Here is a 16,116-nt window from a genome sequence, read left to right as displayed (position 1 = left end):
AATTATATATGGCACCGTGACTGGCAGTCAGCTGTGCTTTATACCACCAGGAGAGCCGTAAAATGCCTTCGCAATTCAAAAAGAGTATTTTGGATTATACATCTCCTGATTGGTACTGTATGGCCCCCACTAAGAGTTACTGGAAGTGGCCTCCAATGGATCTTGGCACCAATCTCCTTGTAGTAAATAGCCTCAATTGTACCTATTTTTAAAAACAATGTGTAATACCATGACACCGGTGATAAATATTCTGAGATGGCTGGTCTCCAGGGGGTACTATTCATATTTCTTGAGTTTTTAATTTATATATGAACTAAATCTAAATCCTTTTTGATCCTCAAGTCCACGTCATCTTGTTTCTTTTCAACATATCCACCTACATTTGAAATAAAATTAATTTATTTGGACTTCATTTTTGAAATGAACCAGACGGACTCCCAACGCCCCTTTCCTTTGAAGAGGTCCTTACTCCTAGGTGGGGGTGCAAACCGTAAGGTGGGGTAAGGGTAATCAGGTCAGCAGAAGATCGGGGGGTTGGGTACCTTTTAACGTCTCAGGACCCATAAAAAGACTGATATAGTAACCGGTCTACATTTGTTTCTCCTGGGTTCCCCATTCATATTCATCCTGAGTAGGTAGGGTACTCTTCGTACCACCCTTCAGGTCATCGACTTCCAGTGCCCACCCACCCCCTTCGTAGCCTATACTCCCCTACTTTGACCTTGCCCCTGCTTGCACTCACCCACCCCCTTATCCAAAGAACTCACATTTCTGTCGTCAAAAACACCCGTACTGGTCCCCTCAAGTACCCCCTAATTCCATGTTCCTCTTCACTACCTTACCCCCTTTTACCTACATCTTTCCCCTGCCCACCGCGTTTTACCTTATCCTGTGTACCCTACCCCCTTAGGAAGTTTAGGTGCCTTTGAGAGGTTGGTACCAGCCGCCCCCCATTAGTACAAGATTCTTTGACAGCTAAAGTTTTCTATACCCTTGTTGTTGAACTCCAGTACAAAAAGTCCTTTACAACTTTGGTAGTTTATGGGGACCTGTGGTACCATAAATATAAAAATGTAACAGTAAGTATCATGAACAGTACAAAGTTTTAATAATAGTCCAAGCTCCCACCACGATATACATTGAGCCCCCCTCAGAGCAAGCTTTTCTGTCAATTTTCGTTTGAGGGGGCCGCGACTGCGTTATCTTTCAAAACCCCTTTGCTAATTTCCCTGTGGTCCTCCAAACTGGAATAAATATTGAATCTTCTTTGAATTGGGATCATAGGTGCAGTGTTTTATGAATAAGTTGATATGATATGAAGGGGTACATCACTGCTCTCAAGCCAGTGCTTGGATCCCTCCTTCAAAGGTTCAATTTTTGTTTGAAAATAACTCAAAAACTGCGCATTTGCTCCCTTTACCGGGAAGACTTGATATGAAGGGGCAGGGGCTAGGGCAAACTTTGAAGTTGGCGCTTATTTTGAGAAATTAAACAATAAATTCTAGCCAATCACAATTGGAATGGTGGCCGGGTTCTTTAGGGGGTAGGGGTCCCTTTCTTGACTACAAACAAGCGGACTTCGAGACTTAACGGGGGAACCCCACCCCCAACCAATATGATTTGCCCAATCTTCACCACCATATTTCAAATCTTGTCAAAATTCTCTGAATTATCGAATATTAGAGATATAATTTCACAAATTTGCTGTCAAATGGCTGGTCAGTTCCACCCTTTCGGAAAATACGTGCATCAGGTAAATTGACTATAAGATATGAAAGTTGACTATAAGGGTATAGCCGGATTGGCGGTTTTTTTAGAAGAAGCGGAGCGAAGAATGCATACACGAGCAAGTTGTCAGGAAGAACAAGGCGCTATGAGCTCGAAGTTGAGCAGGAGATGTGTATCTTCCATTGGTAGGCTAGAAGACATGGATTCGTGTCAGATGGAGCCCTGTGTTGAGGGATGGAGGTGATTGAGATGCCCCCGGTGTTGGTGTTAAGACCGGCAGATGGTCGGGTTTGGGGAAGTGTCGTAGGGACATGTGTGGAGGCTGTCGCGGGATAAACAGACGGGTGTTAAGTTTGCTCTGGGTAACTACTGAGATGAATCACTTCACTTTCTTTGTTGTGATGATCTTGCACTCTCACCCTTGGGATTGTACGCGTACGTATAGGCTGTACGGTACGTAGGCATGTCAGTACAAGTTTCTTATAGCGCTGAACAAGACTCATTATGATCAAACTGTTCACATTGTATCATCCGTGTTATGTTTTTTTCTAGTTTATTTCGAATTATATTTCTGTCAATCCTGTCTTGACGGTAGAAACTAAGATTTGCTGTCCAACTGAGATTGAAGAAAGCTGGGTCACTTACTTGTTCGTTTAGTTACTTCTTTTCCTTCTCAGTTGGAATGAAAAATTCTGTCTCCATTCATTGTGATGGACTTGTGATGGATCCGCCTTTGTGATAGTCTGATGCACCTATGTTGATTACAATGTTTTCATGAGATTTACTATAGCATTGTGTGATTTCTGGTGCTATTCATTCGAATCTCGTTGGTGTTTTAGCAGCATTTGCCAGCCAAGGGTTATTTGGTTCTCATGTATTGCAAATGCAAGTTCTCATTTAGCTTACTGAACCATAGATATCAATGATATCTGCAACTGACATGATTTCAGGCGGAACTACCTATTACTGGAGTGTAATCAAATTCTTTGTGCGCTGCAACGCAGTATAGCTCTGGAGGGCTCTTTCGATATCAAGATTTTTTTCTTGTTGAAAAGTTTGAAGTGTAGAAGATTTGCCTAGAAGAAATATCGCTTCATGTCTTCTCTGGCCTCGTCTCCGCCCAAGGGTGGCGGGTCGCAATCGTTGCAGAATTGGGCAAGGATGCAATCGTACTCCGAAGCACAGATTAGACAACAAATGCTCGAGAATTCACTGACGGGTACAATGCAACAAATGGACAGGTATGGTGAACCGATTCGAAAACTTGACCCGATTGATTTGTGTCTCACAAGGTATCCTCCCGAAATGAATGGGAGGCGGTTGGCAATGGAGGAAATGGGGATTGCTCACGGCAATGGGTTAAATTATCCTTATGGGATGGATATTGGTAGCTCATTGTCCTACAGAATGATGCAGGGAGGATATCCTGGTGAAGGCAAGTACATGCCACGTTCAGCACCGGTACCAAAAGAGATCTCCCTCTGATCAAAAATGAAATTTATTTGCAGTTCATGCCTGGTCAATATCCACCACAAATGCCACCAGGTATGATGCCACCTTGAATCAAGTACTGAATGTGAACTGATGGGTGACCTCAGGATACATGGCGAGAGAAAGGGATTTCCACCCCATGGACGATCAGTTCCATGATTTCGGGGACATGACCCTGCAGGTGCCTCGTTCACACCTGCTCCTGCTGTCCTCACGATCTGTTGTGAAGGGCCTGCCCAAGGGTGCTCGCGATCTGCCGTCAAGAATGAATGACGTTAGGCTAGCTCAAGCGCAAATGGCCCAAATGGACTTTCGTCATCGGCCCGGAGGTGATACCCACCCCGTAGACTTTGTGCGTCGTCTGAACAGAGAATTTTCCTTGTTGTCTCGTTTGCTTGTTGCAGATGCAACTGATATTCGTTTGATGCCTAATCAATCTGAAATGATGCGGGCGGATCAAGGTGCCGACACACTGTCACTTTTATAATATGATCTTGACTCTTTCTGCACTGTAGGTCCCATGAAAATGCACACTCCTTTCGCTGGCATGTATGCAAATTTGTCTGGTCACCCGGGTGTTCCATATGTGACTTCACAAGCTGCCTGTCAGATCATGGCGATCTAAAGAAATGACACCTGACTTGTCTTTGTGAAGGGATGCATGGGGGATTTGGTGCATTAGCTGGACGGTTTGACCTTCCGCAACGTACAAGTTCTTTACAAGCGGCGAAGCACAACAAGTACTGCCATTTCTGTCAGCATGTCAAGGTGAGGCTGAAAATTATCGGTCAACCCGTGCCTGACCCAACTTGCTCCTTCAGGTCCGTGCGAGCGGCATGCTGGCTTGCTGCAACAAGGATTGTACGAGGCGGTTCTGTGAACACTGTCTGAGCAAATCCATCGGTGATGACGTGAATCCTCAAACGAGCAACGCGTGGATAAAGTATGACCTGATTTCTTGAAACTGCTCAACTCATTTTGTTACGACTAGTGGTCAGTGGCACTGTCCGGTCTGCAGGAAATTGTGCTGCTGTGCAATAGGAGAGTGTGACAAGAATCATCGACATTGCAAAGCTTATCGTTACCGCGTTCGTAGAGCAGAGCAGGTGAGATTGCAAGGGTTCTTGTTTCTCGGTAACAAGAAGAATTGTTGCAGCAAGCCAACAAACGAGCTGTTACTGGTGCTGACTCTCCGGAATCGCCGAATGATGATGATAGGGACATGGAGGCTGAAGATCCAGTCAAAGTTGAAGTAGAAACAGAAACGAAAGCAACAAGCAGAGCGAGTAACAAGGACATTGTCGCAACTCCGCCGCAGCAAGTGCAAGCCCCACCCGTCTCAGCGGAGCCGATCAAACTTGAGAGCAGTGGGAGTGAGACCAAGGTTGATGAGCCTATGTTGTTGAAGGCGAGGCGAGCCCATGATGAGAAAGCGGAAGGAAGCACAACTCCCCAGAGCTTCGACTTCAACGATGTGCAGACAGTAGCGGATTCCTGGTTGAAGCTGTTGGAGGATGACGATGCAGAGGATGTCTCGTTTCTCTTCTCCGGGGAAAATGGTTATCGTCATCGAGAGGGGCTTCCAACGAATGCTGAGGACGTTTCCTTGTCCCGAGAGGACTCAAGAGAAGGGTTCGAGGACCTCGCAAGAATGGGGAAAGATAGTGTTCCTTTATCAGCAAGAAGTGCGCGAGAGCTGATGCTTCGTCATGGTACTTGACCTTGCGTGTCATCTGTTTGTGTTTGACTCGATTGCCTGCCAGAGAACAGCGACTCTCTGAATAGCCTGCTAGCAAATTCTCAGGGGCTCGACCAGAACATGCACCACACAAGTTCTACTGAATCTTTTGGGTCGATGATGGCAGCAACGACGTTGCCGAGAAACGTCTCGAACGAGTCACTCGGCGGGATGATGCCCAGGGCGTACTCGAGCTCTTCATTGGATGCTGTGCTGGAGTCTAACGAGGGATGGCCGGGTGAGGAGGAGGGAGCTCCGGAGTCGACCTCCAACGGAAACCTCGGGGTCGACTTCGACTTCTTGAATCGAAGTTCGAATGCTCCGCCGACTCCTCACAACTGGACGGCCACTCCTCGCGCCATGGCCATGGAGGGCAGCGGTGACTTGGCCTTTCTCAGCAGGGGCATCCCAGAATCGATGGGCACGATGCATGCCGGGCAGCCTACGATAGAGCAGGTGAGGAGGAGATATGAGAGAGAGATATCTCGTTTTGCAGATGCCTGCTGCCCGTGTGTCTCGTGTTGTGATGTCGCTTCCTTGCTGTTTCGTGGCAGCTCACATGCGGGCAGGGGAATGGAGTGACGGGCAAGCGCATGCAGCGCACGCACTCGCACAACAATCTGGTGCGAGAGGCTGCGGTAACGACATGACTTGATGTGCTCTCTTGAGGTCTTGACTGTTTGCTCAGCACGGCAACCGAGGCATGCCTCGGCCTCCCAGCTACGAGAAGCTGAGCAGAGTTTGCCGGTCCGACTTCCCTCAACTGGTGGAGAGCCCACCTCAGGTAGCAGCTGGGAAGGTGGTGGGGTTGACTAACGACGAGTTGGGCAGCCTCGGAGGTATTGACGCTGCTAAGACAAGGCAGCAGAGGCTGTAGAGGCGTTGGAGGGAGGAAACTTGTATATTCGATCACCTGAATCAAGATAATGTTAATCAACCCCGCGGCGTTGACGGACCTCGCGGCATTCCTACGGGGATTTTACCTCTTGGGCTGGTTCTTGTTGTGTTAATAATGATAGCGATATTGATTGCTTCAGCGACCCACGTGATTGCAGTGAATGAAAGGCAAGTAAGAGAGCAGGAGATGCTTCTGAATAAAGTTTTGAGTGAACCATCAACTTCATTTCTCTTCGGGAATAAAAAAATTGGCAAGAACCATCCAACTTCTGAAAAAAGGTTTGAAAGAACCATCTTCTTCATTTCTTCGCCCTCACGCTCGTCGTCAAGTTCACTGCTGACTTCTTGTTCACGACGCTCATTTCAGCTAACTTCTTCAGCTGTCGATCTTCCATGAAGCCATGTCTGCCCCTCCCCTTCGCCACCATCTGCCGCTCAATCAGCTTCCTACCTGTCTCTTCCCAGCCTCTCCTCACCTGCTTCCGAAGTCTCGTCACCCACGAGCTCTTCTCCTGATTTGTCCTTGGTGCTCGTCAGCGACACGACAAGTCTCCCCTTCCCTCACCTCTCGATGTTCTTCACTTCCCATGCCACCAGCCCTCGCATCAGGTAGCCGTCCAGCCTTGTCCCTCCTGCCAGCAGCTGCGCCATCCCCTGGCTGCCGATGAGCCCGCGGGACACGTAGCCGTGAACGGCAGGCAGCGTCTCCTCCTCTTCCTCCTCCGCTCCTCTGCTTCCTCCTGCAGCTTGTCAGCTTCACAGCAGTGCGCGAGTCGGCACACCTGCGTCCTCCTTGTGCTCTCCGGCCTTGGATGAGCTCGCAGCCGCCTTGTCCTTGTCCCTCCCTCTTTGCTCTCGGATCCTCTTGAGATCGTGCGAGATGGCGGCGATCACGAGGGTCTTGGAGCTCTTGAGGTTGAAGGAGTTGCTGCTGGTAAGTTTCTTGGGCACAGGAGGAAAATCTCGCAGGTCCATCATGGGCGTCAGCGAGGCTGTCCGGAGCCTCCGCCTCATCGCGTTCGGCTGCTCCTCCAGCTCCTTCCTGATCGATCCGATCTTGTCCTCCGGCAGCCTCTTGGGCCTCTCCGTCTCCTCCTCCTCCCTCATCGTCGTTTCCTCCTCCCTCTCCGGCTCCTCCTCTGCCTGGCCTCCTGTCACGTCCTCGTCGTGGATCTCGACTTCGACTGTCGACGGTAGGCGCCTGCTCGCTCGCATTTGAGGAGCTTCTAGGATAATCTCCACCATCATGTCCTCCTCCTCCAGGTCGCGATCCTCGACTGACTCCTGTCGAGGGGAGAGCTCGACGGGCGAGAGAGCGTCCAGCGCCTTCCTTGACGTCGATCGGCGAGGAGAGCGGGAGGGCGAGCGGGTGAAGTAGGAGAGCGAAGGCGAGCGGGCGGGGGAGCGGGAGGGCGAGCGAGGAGGGGAGCGGGGAGAGGCACGAGAGGGAGTGCGGAGCGGAGAGCGAGGAGAGGATTGGGAGGGGGAGCGAGCAAACGACCGGGGGCTAGCCTGAGGCGTCCTCCTAGTTGGCGACTTCCTTCGGACAAGCTTCTTCTGCTGGGCAGGATGGGATGAGGAGGACGTTCTCAGCTTGCTGAGATGCCTCCGGGCAGCGGGCTCGGAGGCCTGGAGCAGGCGATCCTTGATGAGCTCCTCGTCGTGACTGCCCGACAGCGTGCGGAAGGCGGAGGTCACGAGGTCCCGCTGGAAGTTCTGAAAGATGCTCATGTCCTTGCCGCTAATGGACGACCTCCTCCTCGCATACGAGACCAGCGACTTCCTCCTTCCCTCGTCCCGCTCCATGGAGGACAGCTGCATTGCGATCTCCAGCCTCTCCTTGTTGATCTGCTCCGCCATCTCGGGCACGTCGGGGTCGCAGATCTCGTGAAGAGCCTCGGAGAGTTGCTGCATCATGCTCTGATCGAAGTCGTGCTGCAGGAAGTAGGCCAGGTACTGCTGCGCCTTGTGCTTGCGCACAAGGCTGAACTCCAGCTTCTCGGAGCACGCGTCTCGCTCCATCAGCACCCTCCTCGTCAGCAGCTTCGCGTCCTCCTGTGCATTTCGCAGCAGCTTCTGCGCGTTCTCATGCCTCAGTCGCCACTCGTTCAGAGTTCTCAGCGACTGCTCGTGCTCCTGCTGTCTCGCCTTCAGCTCAGCCTCCAACTTCGCCCTTGTCTCCTTCAAGTCGTTCTCGCAGACCTCAAGCTCGGCCTCGACTCTCCTCTTCTCCCCCCTCGCGTCGATCTTCGCCTTCTGTAAGTTGTACAACTTCTTCGCCTCGTCGACAGCCAGGCGTTTCCTCTTGTTTCTCAGCTTCTCGATGGAGGCGATCACTGCCGTCAACTTCGACTTGTTGCTCTTGTACGATCGTACAACCTTGTCGGTCGTCTCGTACTTTGATCTGAGCTCGGCGACTTGACCCTCCAGCCTCTGCCTGAGCGACTTCGCCGCCTGCTGGCGGTTGTGCTCGAGAAGCCTCTTGATGGTGACGTCATGATGGAAGGCGATGACCTCGTGCCCCATGCTGAGGTCAGTGAGGGACGAGCAGGCTCGCACAGCTCGGATCACAGTCTCAGCCTCCACCGCCTTCCCGTTGTTTCCCTGTATGTTGAGCTTCTCAAGCGACTTCGACTGCCACAGCCCTAGCAGAGGGAGTGGAGACCTGCTTCCCGCAGGTTGTTCCATGACACGTCAAGCTCGGTAAGGCTCTCGTTGGTCTTCAGCACGGAGGACAAGGCTGAGGCTCCCGCGTCGCCGATGCTGTTGAAGGACAAGTCGACATGCTGGATCGATCGGTTGCTGGCGAGGACGCGAGAGAGGTGGAGGAGACCCTTGTCGCCGATCTCGTTCTTGGAGAGGTCGGTCATGGTCAGAGAGCGAGGATACCGCAAGATGCCTTCTACCTCCTGCAAGCTCGTCAGACCCACCAACTGCTCTGCCTCTTCCTCCCTCCCTCTCCTCCCTCCTCCCTTCCCCTCCTCCCTCTCCTCCTTCCTTACCACATCGCACTTGGTGTGCGTCACCTCGAACTTGCAGACCCAGAAGTCTTCCAGCGGCTTCATGTCCGACGACTGCAGGGAGCAGGAGCGCAGCTTGAGGGCAGTCAGCACTGTGTTCTTGTAGCTCAGAATGTCTGCAAAGGCCCTGCAGCCTCCGTAGCCAACCGCGTTCCCTGACAGGTCGAGAGTCGTGATGCCGGGCTTTCCCAGCTCGATGGCGTACGCGATTTTCTCAGCTCCGCTGGAGGCGATCGAGTTGCGGCAGAGGGAGAGCTCGGAGAGGTGGAGGAGGGAGAGAGACTGGGCAAGGGAGGTAGCCCCCTCGTCATGGATCATGTTGTCCGACAGGTCCAGCTGGGTGAGGTACAAGTTCCTCCCGAGCCCTCTGCTGAGGCTGCTCATCATGCCGGGTGACAGCCGGTTGGCAGAGAGGCTGAGGCGAGCAAGGGACGTGTTTCTCCTGAGCGCCTCCGCGAGCGCCAGGCATCCTTCGTCCCCGCACACGTTCTTGCCAGCTCCGCAACAGCCTAGGTCGAGGGAAGAGAGGGAGGTGTTCTTGCCCTTTAGAGCGTCGAAGATGGCGCGCTGTCCTGGTGGGCCTATGCTGGAGCCCTGCAGGACGAGAGTCTTGAGGGTTCTGTTGCTCGCAAGAAACTCGCCGATCAAGGTCCCCCCCTCGTCTCCGATCTTGTTGCAGCTCAAGTCAAGCTTGTCGAGCTGGCAGAGCCGATTGTTGAGCCCGTTCAAGAGGATCGCGAGCGAGCCGGGGAGGATGCCGAACTCTCGCAGCACGAACGTCTCCTGCGAGCAGCTCCTGGCGATCTTAACGAGGAAGCTCTCAACGGGCTCGTGCATGCTGCTCTCCTTCCCTCCCCTCCTGTGCTTGTAGACCTCCACGAAAGTCGAGGGCGGGACCCCCGACAGGTGGGAGGTGCAGGGCTGCAGGAACCTCAGGGTCGGAGGACGAGGAGCGAAAGTCGCGTTCACTTGTGCCGCCTGCTGGTACATCTCAACGCGACCCTGCGAATCTCCTGCACCCCCTGCTCGCTCTCTGACTGGAAACGTCAGGCGCCACCACTCGGGGAGCTTGAAGGGGGAGGGCAGGTCATCAACGTTCTTCTTGCCGCTCCTCCAGTCCTCCTCCTCCTTCACCTCCTTGCGCTTCGACCTCAACTCCTCCAGCACCACCTCATGCCCCTTGTAGCTCTTGCGCAGCTGGAGGGAGCTCTCGCTCGAGATGGAGGTCCGTTGGCGGGTCAGGTGAGGCTTGTCCTTGGTGCTGACGTCATCGTCCCTGAGGAGGCTGGGGTACCGCTCGAGGAGCCTCTCGTACCTCTCCTCCTCCTTGAAGCTCAAGTTGACCCGCGGAGACTCGCGAGGGCTCAAGGAGAGGTCAGGAGGTTTGAAGTAGAGCGATGAGATGGCTCGCGAGACTGCGAGCGGAGAGACATCATCAGACTGGTTCACCTTGAGCACCACGCAAGGGTACATGAGCCGCTCATCTTGCCTCACTCGCTTCAGTCGCCTTTCCAGCTCCTCCAGCCTCGCCCCTGGTCTCCTCACTCCCTCCTTCATCTCTTCCACCATCTCCTCCTCCTCCTCCTCCTCCTCCTCCTCCTCCTCCCCTGAGGACGGCAAACCTGCATCATACCCTCCATCTCCCTCAGACGTCAGGAGGACGGACGGGGCTGACGCTGGCAGGTTGGCACAGTTGATGATGTCAAGGATGAAGCGAACGTGGAAGTCTGCATGCTCCCGCATCTTCACTGGCGCTGACGGCGGCGACGAGACGAAGAGGACGAGGACGTTCATCTGCCGGGCTAGCAGGAGGTCTTCGCTCCAGTAGGAGTTGAGGCTGTTCTGATAGACTTTGACTTGCTTCCTTGAGTTGTAGCCCCTAGCCACCGCCTGAATCTTCAGAGCCGAGGACTCCATGACCTTCGCGAGCTTCCTTGCGTCCTCCTCGATCTGCCTTTGGAAGGCAGCGTCTTCGTCGTCCTCCTCCATGTCCTCGAAGACGTCATGGGTGCTGTCCGATGTCCTTCCAGAAAAGAAGCTGTCTGTCGACAGCCTGCGGTTCTTCTGCTTGTCATGGGGAGAGACGCTTTTCCTCTCTTCCGCTGTCTTCTTCGGAGAGCTGCTGTTAACCTCAACGCTCATGGGATGATTCTGACGTGAAGCGACGAGAGGTGTTGGCTTCTTGCGATCCTTCTTGTCGGTGTCTGCATGGAACCCGACGTGAGGAGCAGCGATGGACGATCGTCGCCTGAGCTGACCGTAGATGTCATGCTCTCCCCTCCTGCGATCTCTGATCAACTTCTTCTTGGCTGCCAAGAGCTCCTTCCTGGCAGCCTCCTCCTCAGCCTTCTTCTTGTGCTCAGCGCTGACTTTATCGATGTACTCGGCTACCCTGCTGGAGGCGACGAACATGGCGTCCTCTCGCTCCGAGTCCTCGACGATGGAGTCAAGGGCCTCTTCGAAGACAAGATTGAGATGCGGAGAGGCAGCGCAGAGCTGTTCAATCATCACGATCGGATCCCCCATGTTGACCTCGGGGGGGATGTAGATTCCAGCTTCTGTACAGACCTCCTTCAGTCGTTGACACTCTCTCATCTGATACAGAGCCTGCACGTTAGCTGCCCACTCGTGAAGCCGCTCTCGCTTGAACCTCCTCCTCTCCTTCTCCTTCTGTACCTCCAGCTGTTTCCACTTCCTCCCCTCGTTGTAGTGCTTCCTATGCTGCACCGTATCCTCGAAACACGTGCCTTTGGCGTTGTTGTAGACGCAGAACGAGACTTCGTTGGCAGGCAGGCGCGTTTTGAGTACTTCGATGCCTCCTGATCCGACCTCCTCCACACTCAGAATCCTCTCGTCTCGTATCATTTCCTTCTGCCCATCTTTGGTCGACGTCGTGCCTCCCCCTCGTTTCACCACATACCCGAAGATGATCCAAGACACATCGCTCGTCTCATCGAACATCCAGTTGATCATCTCAACCGCATCCTCCAGGTCCTCCAGCCGCACGTTGACTCGACTCGCTTGCGTCATGGTTGTTGTCTACCCTGCCGCCGTTCACTCTCGTGTTCGCTTCCGCTTGCCTCCCCCTTCCGCTTGCGAATCTTCTCCTCCTCTCCGTCCTCTCCTTCCTCCTTTCCCCTTCCTCCTCCCTCCCTCCTCCTCCTCCCCCTCGCCTGAGTCTTCAGGCGCCGTCATAGCTACCATTATCAACGGATGGGCACCACCCCAGGAGCGAGACCACCCCCATTTACAGTGGAGATAGATGGGGTCTCTTAAGACGACACAAATCGGAAGATGAGTCCTCAAATAGTAGGACGAATGGTAGGCCACCCAAACGACGAGACAACATAACTATGACTTCATTCATACGGCAAATTTCTTATGATGCCAGGACAACATACAAACATGAAGAGCAAGGAACTTGGAAGGAGGGATATGATGAGGAAGTGAGTGAGTGAGTGAGTGAGTGAGTGAGTGAGGGAGGGAGGGAGTCAGAGATGAAGATCAAGATGGAGAGGGGGGAAAGGAAGATAGCAGCAGGGCAGGAGGAGCAATCAAAACATGCGCATGCTGTCATCTGCTGTGGCAGAGATTCGAGCAGTTTCCGTAGCAGGGCATTGAAGTCAAGCTGACAGCTGGGCGGTGATCGCGACATCGGGTCAGGGGAGTGTAGGGGACGGAGAGAGACCTCAGGTCCTCGTGCACGCGATACCCTAGGCTGCTCTCCAGCTCAGGGTCCAGCCAGGCAGACATGAGCTTGAGGATGTTGCGGTTGAAGGCTCGAGCGAAGTGACCTTGAGTGTAGTAGTTCCTCTTGGCAGAAGTCAGGTTGGACGTCCACTCATAGCCTCTGTGCTGCTGAGGACACGAGAACTTGCCGAACATCATCATGCACTGCGACAGCTGCCACTCCGGATGACTGGGCTTGAGGTCGAACTCGTCTCTGAGCTCGTTGAGAACAGCGTGAGGGTCGATGAAGAAGTCGCGGCAGGCGACATGCGAGCTGAAGTCTATGTGTTGGTCTGCCACCTGGAACCAGTCGCGGAGCTTCGCCGCCCGCATGGCAAGGATGTTGGGGAACCTCCCGCCCGTGTCCGCGTCTCTGTCCTCCAACTTCTCGCTGCTGGCGAGCGGAGGCTTGAAGAGATGAGCGAACAGATACTCCCGGATCTGTCGCGACGCGCTCAGCAGCCGATTCATCACCTCCGTCCACAGATGCGGGGCTGCCACCCACCAGCGAGTCGTGTTGACGTGGCACATGAATCGCCCCCCCGAGCACTTGCCCCACGACGAGTCTCCGTCATGACAAGACTTGGCCGGCGGCAGTTCGTCCCCGCTGCTCACAATGTACCAGCGGAAAGAGATGCAAGTGAGCTGGGAAAGGTCGCTGCTGAGCTTCGGGTGGTCGGGAACGAAGATCCCTCGAGGACGGAGAGCGCTGTTGAGGATGTAGTCAGATACGTTTCTCCTCCATGAGCCCAGGTCCTTGTGCTGCAGCCAACGAGGGTCCAGGTCCCTGCAGAGGAAGCTGTCACCGCAGGCTGCGTGGCTCTTGGGACCTGGGAAGCAGCTGGGGTGAGGGGAGTGTGTGCTGTTCACGATCCATGGCACGTCCGCCTTGAGTCCTGGCAGCTCCACACATCGGAAGCTCTTGCCGCCTGACAAGCAGGTCTCGTTGTTGTGCAGGCGGATGTCGTCGTGGCAGTTGAGGCCGCGCCTGGCCGCTCTGAGCTCGTTGAGCTCGTAACCGGCGAATACCCGGTCGAAGGCATCGTCGAACGTGATCCACTCGCGGGAGAGGAAGGTGGACATGTTGAGTCCCTTGTGGATCTCAGCGTAGAAGGGATGGCGGTGCATCGAGTCGATCCACTCGTAGGGGCTCCTCGTTACCAGCAGGTTCAGGGTCCTCGACTGGTCCCTGAGGTCTGCCAGCAGCGTCACGAGACAGGCGGTGGAAACTATCACTTACCCGCGTTGCGCATGAAGCCATGCTTCCAAGGGAGGCCTCCGATGACGCAGGTGGAGGGAGCGGAGCTGCTGCAGTTCATATTGAAGTTCTCTCGGAGAAGGGAGGTGATGAGTGTAGTGCAGCTGTTTCGCTCCCCCCATACCCAGATCTTGTGGATCTTTGACGGGTCGCTTCCTTTCTTCTTCCTTTTCCCTCTCCAGTACTGCCCCCCCCGCCTCTTGAACCGCTCCCGGTCCCACAGAACATACTCCCTCCCCGTCCCTTCCACACTGTCCGGAAGCAGCTCGCGCACGTACGTTGCGACAGGTTTCTGGAGGTGGTAGAGCAGATGGTGAGCGGGATAGTCGAACACCTCCTGGGCAAACTTGAACTCCAAGCTGACGGTCTCGGGCCTCAGGATCGAGTTCTCTCCGTGGGCCCGGGGTGCGTCAGTTACAACGACTGGGACGTCCGGCTCAAGGGGAGGAAGTTCAGGCTCAACATGGTGATGAGCCTCGACGGCATGAAGAGAAGATGAGTTGACTGCTGCAGAGATGTTCGCATGCTGCCCCACATGCTGTTCTTTCCTCTCCGCATGCTGTTCTTTCCTCTCCACATGCTGTTCTTTCCTCTCCGCATGCTGTTCTTTCCTCTCCTCATGCTGTTCTTTCCTCTCTACATGCTGTTCTTTCCTCTCCTCATGCTGTTCTTTCCTCTCTACATGCTGTTCTTTCCTCTCCACATGCTGTTCTTTCCTCTCCGCATGCTCATCCATCCTCATGTGTTGCTCCTCCTTTGGATGCTCTTCTTTCCTCTCTGCATTCTCCTCCTTCCTCCCGCCATGCTCCTTCTTGTCCGCACGTTGCTCCTCCTTCTTGTCCGCACGTTGTCGGTTGCTTCGATGCTCTTCCGCCGGTTTCCCTGAATGCTCCTCCATCCCGACATGCTGCTCCTTCTTTTCAGCATGCTCTTCCTTCTCCCCCCCATGCTCTTCCTTCTTCTCCTCCCTCGGATGCTCCTCCACCTTCTTCTCCGCCTGCTTGTTCATCGCGGGATGAGCCTCTTCAGGCGTCATACTTGGCTGTGCCATTCGAGCTGCCGTGTCCGCTCCTGTCGCGAGGGCTGGAGAGAGCAGCGAGCGATTCTGAGGTGCAGCATGTCGAGAGAACGAGAGAGACACGTTGGCGAAGCGCATGGGGAGAGAGCGAGGAACCTGCTGGTCCAGCTGTTGCTCGAGCTGCTGGAGGTCGTCACCACTCGTGATGTAGATATATTTGTACTGTACAGACTTGACTGGTTTCTTGTTCATGCAGGCCGTCCCGAGGAGGAGGACAATGAGGACTTGCATGGACAGCAGCACGAAGGAAAAGAAGTAGTACGGCTTCCACTTCATCGCGCAAGGAAACGAGAGCTCCTTTCAGATGAGAGAGACTGGTCGACTTCCGTTCTTATCGCTTCTGCTTCATGGAAACGGAGTGACTGGTGAATTGCAGAGGGGAGCCGAGCAACGAAGAAGGGGACACGAAAGAGGGAGAGGGAGAAGGACAAGGAGGAGGAGAGAGGGAGAGGGAGGAGGAGAAGAGAGGGAGAGGGAGGAGTAGGAGAGAGGGAGAGGGCGGAGGAGGAGCGCATCAGAGTCGTTCATGGCTCTCCCCTTCTGAAGTCGCTCTTCTTCGTCATCCGATGATGCGACAGGGCAGCTCTGTTCAGCTCGGAGGGTTGAGAACATTTGATTGCTGCCATTCCCTTTTCACTATTACTGATTCTGAGGCAGACATTATAGAATGAGCGGCCTGCCGGCCCGGGCCCGGCCCGGCGGCCCGGCGGTCCGACTGGCCTGAGCCTTTTTTCACAGCCTGGCAGCGGGAAGCCTAAGTTAGTAGCGATCGGACTCCAGTGCCGTGGGGGCCGCTGGCCGGACTCGACGGGAGTGTGAGGGAGTACGAATTTGTTAGACTAAGTTATACCGTATCATGCCCGCGGCCCTAGGATGCGCGGCAGTCTTGGGTTACTAAGTTAGGTACGGTCCCGAAGTCGGTTGAAGGGTTTCTTAGCTCTGTGCTATGACTATCTGTCATCAGTGGCCCGATCGCAGCATTCCGGGCAGTGACGAGCCGGGCGGGCGGAAGCTGGTCGGATAGTAGTACGGTATTCAGGGCAAGTTCAAAGAAAGGATCATGTTTAGAATACAGTGAAGAAGTTGGGCTAGGGGCTAGTCGGAGAAGCCCCAGACCTCGAGGAAAACGCACTCGAACTGATTGGAGGAGGCCAGACCCGGAGAGTCGAACGTCTCG

The 16,116-nt window shown here is 54.2% G+C and overlaps 3 protein-coding genes across 3 annotated transcripts; 1 reads left to right on the top strand and 2 right to left on the bottom strand.

Annotated features, from left to right (window-relative positions):
- The first annotated feature begins 5,028 nt into the window (after nucleotides 1–5,028).
- Nucleotides 5,029–6,073, top strand: GUITHDRAFT_154299 (hypothetical protein). The gene is made up of 4 exons (XM_005826729.1): nucleotides 5,029–5,413; nucleotides 5,527–5,595; nucleotides 5,646–5,741; nucleotides 5,789–6,073. The coding sequence occupies exons 1-4, from the start codon at nucleotides 5,075–5,077 to the stop codon at nucleotides 5,801–5,803; spliced, it is 519 nt and encodes a 172-aa protein (XP_005826786.1). The 5' UTR covers nucleotides 5,029–5,074; the 3' UTR covers nucleotides 5,804–6,073.
- A 2,426-nt stretch (nucleotides 6,074–8,499) lies between these two features.
- GUITHDRAFT_76089 (hypothetical protein) lies at nucleotides 8,500–9,711 on the bottom strand (the record flags this gene model as incomplete). Its single annotated transcript, XM_005826728.1, has 2 exons — nucleotides 8,500–8,770; nucleotides 8,930–9,711. The coding sequence occupies 2 exons, from the start codon at nucleotides 9,709–9,711 to the stop codon at nucleotides 8,500–8,502; spliced, it is 1,053 nt and encodes a 350-aa protein (XP_005826785.1).
- Nucleotides 9,712–12,447: 2,736 nt separating this feature from the next.
- On the bottom strand, nucleotides 12,448–15,215 carry GUITHDRAFT_114055 (hypothetical protein; the record flags this gene model as incomplete). Its single annotated transcript, XM_005826727.1, has 2 exons — nucleotides 12,448–13,799; nucleotides 13,844–15,215. The coding sequence occupies 2 exons, from the start codon at nucleotides 15,213–15,215 to the stop codon at nucleotides 12,448–12,450; spliced, it is 2,724 nt and encodes a 907-aa protein (XP_005826784.1).
- Between the last annotated feature and the right edge of the window lie 901 nt (nucleotides 15,216–16,116).

The sequence above is a fragment of the Guillardia theta genome (assembly GCF_000315625.1).
Source record: "Guillardia theta CCMP2712 unplaced genomic scaffold GUITHscaffold_72, whole genome shotgun sequence".
NCBI lineage: Eukaryota > Cryptophyceae > Pyrenomonadales > Geminigeraceae > Guillardia > Guillardia theta.
This window is presented reverse-complemented; position numbering and strand designations above follow the sequence as displayed.